Source organism: Teleopsis dalmanni, chromosome 2 (assembly GCF_002237135.1).
Source record: "Teleopsis dalmanni isolate 2A chromosome 2, ASM223713v2, whole genome shotgun sequence".
In the NCBI taxonomy this organism is placed as follows: Eukaryota; Metazoa; Arthropoda; class Insecta; order Diptera; family Diopsidae; genus Teleopsis; species Teleopsis dalmanni.
In genome coordinates, this window is record NC_051847.1 from 221,481,359 (window position 1) to 221,490,122 (window position 8,764).

The window sequence follows — 8,764 nt, forward strand, 5'->3', positions numbered from 1 at the left end:
TAAATATTTAAATATGATAGCAATATGGTATTTGCGATTTTCAAAAATGTTTCTAATAAACAATTTATAGTGTTGTGGAAATACAAGTTTATACAAATTAAAATATTTTATGCTAAACTCACTATTAATATGGGAACATATAAATAATTATTTTACACAACACCCGCTTAATAGTAATTAAATCCTCTTAAAAACGAGGGGACCTACGTGAAACAATAAAATAATTGTAAAATCATAAATTAATTGTGTTGCTGACAAATCCAACATAGTCGTAGGGTCTCGAGAGTCAATGTATCTGTTAGTTAAACATGCAATCATTTCATCAAATAAAAACTAACACGACAATGGCTGCATATGAGGAATGCATAATTCACCATTTGCTACCTAAAACAATAAATTTTATTGCATTTTCATTATGTGTGAACTCATGAATGAGTGATACGAAATTAATAAAATTTATGTAAAAATTTCCAACACCCAGACGAGCAATAGTAGAGGCAACTCGAAAACTCAAATGAACTAGAGGAGTAGCGCAGTAGATAATACTAATAATAAAAAATCGAAAACATCAAGAAAATATTCGATGATTGATAAACGATTTTGTTGACTATAGTTTTTCTACTATATATACATAAATATATATATCTATATCTACATAAACGTATGCGTAAGTTTAAATGCATGCATAGAGTTGCACACTGCCGAGCTCTTCAGATACAATCGAATTATATGAATGAATATACATAATTTTGTCATGAACATGTTTTTGTCACTTTAGTGACAAAGAGATTTCCCTTGTGGAATATTAATAAAATGAATTAGTGTTGACTTTGTGGAAAATTGAAAAAAGTATTTAAAATAATTTGAACTTAAATAGTTTGTATGACTGGAAAATGTGAGTGCGGTAGGTATTAATTGATTTGTGCAGTTATTTGATAATGAAACTCATCTACGATATGTGAGGGTATAATTTGTGGAGATGAGTTTTTATTGAATTTTAAATTTTTTGAATTCATTAAAACCTATCTTCTAATTCATATAATTATTATGAGACAAGTTCAGTTTTATGTATTACATATATTAACATTTTGCTGATATAAACTATCAGTTTATTGAATTGAAAAAAATATATTATAATCTCAAGATTTAATTATGTTTAAAAAATATTATTACCATTTTATCGATAGTATTTAACCCAATATGAGGTGAAGGACCTATTTAAATGCATATATTTATATATCAACGACGAAAAAGACTAGAAAAAGTGCAGTGTTGAAAACAAACTAATAAACAATTAAAAATTGAAAATATTTAATTTTTAATGAGAGCGATCATCCGTTTGTGCATCAAATTTTTTATCAAGAGTTCAAGTATTTCAGTGGAGAACAAATACTCATTTTTATTTCCTCTATTGGATATAGTAAGAATTAATCATTTACTTGCAATACTGTACATAAACTTCAATCAGCTTCGACCGGATGCCCATACAGAAGCAAGTAATCAAACTATTTTTGACTATATGTTGGTACCACTTTTAGTTAGGTGACTCCAATCTTGATAAAACGCAAAAATTTCAAAACATCACTTTAAAAAACATATTCAAAGCTCTTTGATATTTCAAAAATTCTGATATTCACAGCGATCTTTCGTTTGAGATATAAGTGATCTTGTAACCAACTCCATAAAGATTAGAAGATCTAAAGTATTTAACAGAAGAAAAACTCATTCCATCAATTATTTAGTTCTGATTCGAAGAATTCAAGAGACATAGTAAACATTTGCCGATATCCGTTCCGTCATACTTTAAACACAAAAAAGGAGTTCTTCAATAAAAGCGATATATAAATTGCCAGGTTTCCCAATATTGAATAAAAAAAATAAATACAAAGAAATAATTTGGCATACATTCAGTGTAAAAAGTATCGGGAACAAAGTTTTGTAAAGCAGTGCTTTCTTACTATTGTAAGCTTTATGACTTCCAATATTTTGTGTTCTTTAAAATTATCTGTGTACTTTAAGACCTCCAAGAAGAGATACTTTCGTTATTATGGAGAAGCAGAAAATATACCTATGTCTCCGAAAATATCTTCACAATATAGCAGTGGAGGTAAGTTTACTAATAACAAGCGTCCTTGGGAAACACAACAGACCCATTGGTGGTTAATAAAAATCTGTTGTAGATCAACACTTGCATATAATATATCATAATCTAAATAACACATAATATTAAAATATTTAAGCAAAAAAAAAAATTTATATAAAGAATTGGTCTGTAACTTCTGAATATGTATATTAAACCATTTAGGAATATAATTAAAAATCTGTTAAAATTAGAATAAAAATGGATTCTAGCGGCGGTGCACTGCGACTATGGTTAATATATTGTGCTAACAATCGACCCTTATCGAATAGATGACACTAAGGTCTTAGGATGAAAACCAGAATGTGTATTGTTGAAGATTTCCTAACTTCAGATGGGTATATAAACTTCCATCTCAATATTGTTCTCTCGGCTAATAGTAAATGTGGTTATAGATATTTGCTTCCATTGGGAGATTATATTCAAAAAGACAGAATCAATCTATCTTACCAGATAGTAGCATCTAACCACATGATTTTAAAAATAATATTAATTCAACATATATGTATTAATATAGTAAAGGTAAAAGTGAAGAAAGAAAACAATACCACTTTAGTTAATACCACTTTAGTTTCTTATTATATTATAATTGTCAAATAATATCAATATAATTACTTCTAATATACTTAATATTCGTATAATTATGTGATTATGCAAGTTATTTGAATTCCACCCAGTAGTGGTTTGATAACTGATTTTTGCTTAGTAATCATATTCAGTGGGGTCCAAATTCTCTCATTCTCATGCCTAGTATTTTAAAAACTAAAGCGAGTTAGTACTCGTTACTTACAAATAACAAGTACTCGTATATTAGACTAGTAACTAGTCATTAGAGTTAAATGTAAATGCTGGTATGTGTTATTCAAAAAGTCATTAACTCTAATGATTAACTGCGTGTAACAATTAACCACGATGGCGTCAAATTTGAGGCAGAGTACTGGTAGTAAAAATTCATACACCGCCCACTTTAAATGGAAATACGTACGGCTATAAAATTGAAAAACTAGTCGTAAAAAGCAAACTAATTACAATATTATCATCGAAAAGAAAATTACTTTGAAATAAGTGAGTTCATTAAGGGTTACGGTGGGTTACCGTAGGCAGTTAAATGTAGATAAAAAACCTTTATGGAATGCACAAAAAAGAAAATGGCGCACGAACTTATTCACAGTTATACAAGCATATTTACGTAATATTTTTGAAAATATTCTGTTAAGCGATACCTGGCCACACTTAATTTTTGTCTTTGCAAATAATTAGTAATAAAATGACAGAGAAATACATTTGTATATTATCTATTTTTTCTTCTCTATTTATTATCATTGTTTCTTTGGTTCCATGTTTAGAAAGTCGAGGCATGTAATAAGCAAATTAAGGTCTTCATAGATATTTTATTTGCAATTCAGCAATATCGCATAATTTGCAATCATAAGCGCATAACTTTAAACATACCTATTTCAGTATCCCGCTTACTACCTATTCACACTGTTCACATATACCAACCTACTAGTGTAGTGTGCGGGACAGAGCACATAAAATAGAAATAGTCACGAAACTTGTTTCATTCTCAATTTTTATTAATCGACGAGAATTAATTTAAAACTATTTGGCAACATTTTAAATTGGAACAGAATTTTTATTTTTAATTAAATATTTAATTTTATTAATTTAAATGAGCAGTTTAATGAAAAACGCTACTTGATTTGTATTAATTTTTATTTCTATTTTTCTTTAAATACAATAAATTGCCCAATTTTATTTGAACTTGTTTCTATAAATGCTTTAAATAATTTATTTATTTAAATTTGTTTTTTTTTCTTTGAATTAAGTTGTTAACAAATTAAAACACGAGTATTTAAAAAAAATTAATTGATTTCAATGCATTCGGAATTGATTCAAGGTTTATAGGGACTTTTTGATTTACAGCTTCGTTTAGTTAAGTTTATGATATTCTGTAAAGTAATACTGTGTTAAGTAAGTTCAAGGTATATAATTAAAATCGGTATATAATTTTTGTTAATTTAATTTGGTTGAGGTGTTATTTAGTTCACGAGTTCATTACTAATTATTAATTGTGCATCTACATTAATTAATTTAATTTAGTTAGCAACTAACGTACTGGTTTAATGAGTGATTGTAATGACTGTTTGTAACGAATAATTGTTTTTTTGTTACAACTTATATATACTCTTATATATGTAACGAGTAATTTTGCAAATTTAGTTAAGTTTAAAGTTTTAAAAGCACACACCATAGAATGTTTTCACAGTCTTAAAAGATTTTTAAATTGTTCTATGTAACAGTTTATGACATTAATACACTATATTTATATATATACATGTTATATGCATAAATATATAATATTATATGTATATATACATATCAACTAAAATTTTTTTTAACAAAATTATCAGGTTAATTTAGGAAGTATGTGGTTAGAGAATATTTTTCTGAGTGTACTTAAAGCTATAACTTTTAGAACAGATATAAAACCTACTCATATCTACAATAAGTTGTAGAAATAAACAAAAATTAAAAAATGTTAACTATTCTGACTTATCGTTGGACGATTGGTTCTGCGTCTTAAGATATATGTTAACTATTCTAACTAATCGTTGGGCGATTAGTTCTGTGTCTTTAGATATAAGCTAAGACTCAAATTGTTAATTGCTTTAATATAAGGGATTAATAACAATATTAGTTTTTCTATTCATAATTATTATTTTTGAAATTAGTTTATTTGGTATAAAAATTGTCAATATATGTATAGTAAATACAAACTTACCTTGCGATTCATCAAAATCTTTCGTTGTCATTTGAAATAGTGCATCTAGAGGTGTACCATTTGCTTTGGTTTTGTTGTTGCTGGAACTTAAATTGCCAGTATTACTGGAACTATTACCACTTCCTGAAGCTGAGTTACCATTCGTAGAATTAGAATTACCCGAACGTTCACGTTCGTTACCAGTATGTGGTGAATGACGAGTCTGAGCACCAGATTCTCCTGAAGAACGTAAAATTTCGGGGGAACAACAATCACTAGCTGCTGAACTAGAGCGTTCCGAACCACTTTCCGATGGTATTATATCCATACCCATATGGCGTAATATTTGTGCCTGTGCATTAAAATGTTCTTGCAGTTGACGATGATAGTCCAAAGCTAAACGTTGCTCATAATGTAATAGTGCGGGTGGTATGAATGGGCGCACAGGCATTGGACCCAGTAAATGATCCCAAGGTCGCACAATCTGTGCAGTAGGTAATAACATAGCAGCTGCGGCAGGATGTGGCACACCAGCAGCGGCTGCTGCACTTACTACATCTAATGGTTCTGTACGAGGTTGCAACAAACTAGTAGTTGCCATCGTCCGCGTTTGTGGTGGTGGCGGTGAAGCTGAAGAACCGCGTTTCTCATGACCCAATATATCTGCAATAGAGAAACTTTTCACTCCCTCAATATTAGATTTGCAATTAGCAGCTGCTGTTGTCGTTGTTGCGTTAGTTGTTGCCACTGAAATTTGCACTGGACTGGGGGTACGATCACGAGTATCAGCAGCTTCAGCTGACATGCGCAAGCGTTTCAGCGGCTGAAAGTATTCTTCTGCGACAGCTCCGACGGCTGAGCGCGATATGAGGCCAGCTGCTGCTGCATGTTGTTGCATCAATAATTGTTGATGTTGTAGTAAATCTAAAGCACTATTACGTTGCAAATGGTGATGTTGTGGTAGTGGACTTGGTGCACCACCGACGGATATTTCTGATTCAGCTGGACTTGCTGGACGCATTGTGGGTTGACAAAGCATTTTTAACATCAATATTATGTATAAATATTATTTTGTTTATTAAATTTTTTGCGAGAGTATAGTTTTGAATTATTTGTACTCAATTAATTTTTGTTTTTATAAGTGTACAGCTGAATGTGTGTATAAATTTATTAAATATATCACTGTTTTGCTAATTATGTTTTTTATTTTGTTTTTTTATTTTATTAAGCAAATAAACTTAATTTAATTATTTCATAGAATTGTTTACTATATTTTTAAAATTACACAATTCACTAGTTATATTTCATTAGCTACTCGTACATCTGAACTCGTTAAATGTTCACTAAATACTGAAATCAATCAAACACAAATCAGTCTTCAATCCACTATTCGTAAAAGGCGCTCATTACGTTTGTAATTCTTTATTTTATTTTTCTTTGTGTTTCTTTCATTACAGTTTTTTATTATTGCATCTTTTTTTTCTTGTTTTTCTTTTTGGTAAGCTTGTTAATTTGACGTACGACAAACTCAAAAACACAGCTTGTAAATCCAACAGGACTGAAGCAACCACTTCACTCGACGATTTGCAGTCAACTAAACTAGATTGGAGCTTGCTAACTAGACAAGTTGATTTTCATGTTTTTTCGTTGGATATGTGTTTCTTGTTTGATGGTGGTTAAATGTGTACAAAAATAAAAAACCAGAGATTAACAATGCTATAAAAGCAGAAACCTGAGAGCAATGAGAGTAAATGACGAAGGCAGCTACAATTTGTTTGAAAGGGAACGTTACGCGCTGAAAAGAAGAAATAAGCCAACAGTCTGGTTTCTTCCGTCCTCTTTACACTTGCTACAAATGAAGAGTATGAAATATGTGAGATTTAAGGTATTTGTTATTAACCAATCAAACACGTTCAGTATAAAAATTGTAATGGTGGTTCCTTTACTAATTATGGCGTTCGTCATACTTAAAAGCTATTCACATTTATAAAGCAGAAGCCAGAAAAAGTGTTGTAGGAACATTGTAACGAGACTGTATTTAGTATAATCCAAAATTAGTTTTTTTTTTCGTTTAATTTTTTATTGCAATGGATTTATGCTGTTTAAAATATTTTACAATTAATTTGTTAAAAAAGAGACTAATTGTGGAAGAGTAATTTAAATGAATATTTTCGATTTAAGTAAAAGTTTTATATTTTCATCATTTCTGCTGACTAATAAATATTTCAGTTTTAAAAATTTTAATTTTATAATTGAATGAATTTTATTTAAACGTATTTTTCAACAAATCGTATTATGTGTCTTAGTATAATTAATTTACCTTAATATGATTTTTTAAATAAAATTTGAAAATATTTCAATTAATTTTACATATCTGAACTATATATAAAAATAAATTTACTCACATATAATACAAAATAAAATATTTTTTTTTTAAATAATAACTAATCCAAAATTTTGAAAATGAGTTAAAATAATTTGGGAAGAATATTTAGTTATGTGATTTTTTTTTCGAGTTTTTATGGGATATATAGTTACAATAGTTAAAATTTCCAAATATGAGATTATAATATATGAATAGAAGTATATTAATGTTTTAGAAGATTTGATATTAAATTATATTTTATAACACATCACATATGCTCATTAAAATCAAAAATTTTATTTTTCTATAATTATTTATATTTCATAACATGACTTTACAAAAAAAAATAAAAAACTTTTAATTAAATCAAAACTTTGATTTCATTAAGACTTCAATTCTTCTCATACACATTCTACAGTTATGTTATAAATGCATTGAATGCGGAATAAATAATTTTGCAGACATTCCACTTAACAATGTTTTATTGTCATTGATTTATTTAGTTGATAAATCCTCAAATTGAATAAATAATGTCCAAGGAAGAATATATATGTCAGGGCTAGCAAGACAGTATGAACAAAAACAAACACTAGATATCTTTTTTGCTCACATAATATTTTGATACATAGACATAGGGTCTTATGATACTACACAGGAGTTTTTAAATCACTAGCTGACTGTAATAATTTTAAATAGAGGTAACTCTATTTTGGATTGGGCAATCACTGGTTTTTTTTACTAATTTTTACTAATTAATAAGACAGATAATAAATATTTATCTGAACGAGGAGAGAGATATGTCAGATATTTATAAGATAGAAGTTAGACAAACATTCCAGTTAAACATAAAACATATATAGAGTATTCTATCCACAGTTGCAATTTCAAGTACTTTGTATATTCAGTTTGATAAATGTAGACTATCTACGATATATACTATAAAGCTATATAGTTTCCAAAATCTCAAAGAATTATAGCGAGTTTAATGATATTTCATCCGTAGTAGTCAGATTAATATTTATTTTCTTCTAAGATACAAAACATATCACATAAAGCATAAGTTTGCCATTGTATTATATTATACATTTACGACTTAGGTTAAATATGCTAAGAATTTACTTTCTTAGTAACATTAGTTAGTTGTAAGATCTCCCCTTCAAAAGTATTTTGGTGTTTATTTAAGGGTCTAAGTGTCAGATTTTACATGGTTATGCAGTGAACTAACAGGCCCATATGGATCGTTAAGAACATAGTCATAAAATCTAAAGCAATATCATACGTATTTCTTTATTAAGAATTTCGGTATTTATTAAAATTTCAATTAATGGCCAATAAGTGATCTTAGGAATTCCTTAGATCTCCATCATAAAAACCCATGCATGGATTTATTTATTAATCTTATTAAAAAAAATAATAATAAAAAATAATCGTAAAATCTTGTCGTATTACTATTACTATTATTGTTTAAGGAATACTAAGCATCGCGGCTCAATTG

The 8,764-nt window shown here is 28.4% G+C and overlaps 1 protein-coding gene across 1 annotated transcript; it reads right to left on the bottom strand.

The window, feature by feature from the left end:
* Positions 1-4,763: 4,763 nt before the first annotated feature.
* On the bottom strand, positions 4,764-5,972 carry LOC119676792. Its single transcript, XM_038088052.1, has 2 exons — positions 4,926-5,972; positions 4,764-4,810 (listed from the first exon to the last, which is right to left on the bottom strand). The coding sequence occupies exons 1-2, from the start codon at positions 5,950-5,952 to the stop codon at positions 4,764-4,766; spliced, it is 1,074 nt and encodes a 357-aa protein (XP_037943980.1). The 5' UTR covers positions 5,953-5,972.
* Between the last annotated feature and the right edge of the window lie 2,792 nt (positions 5,973-8,764).

Bases quoted from the DNA above. Each gene is read 5' to 3' on its own strand.
- LOC119676792 (XM_038088052.1), bottom strand. From the start codon at position 5,952: ATGTTAAAAATGCTTTGTCAACCCACAATGCGTCCAGCAAGTCCAGCT. The intron at 4,811-4,925 runs GTAAGTTTGTAT...CTTATATTAAAG, and splicing joins AGATTTTGATGAATCGCAAG to CAATTAACAATTTGAGTCTT.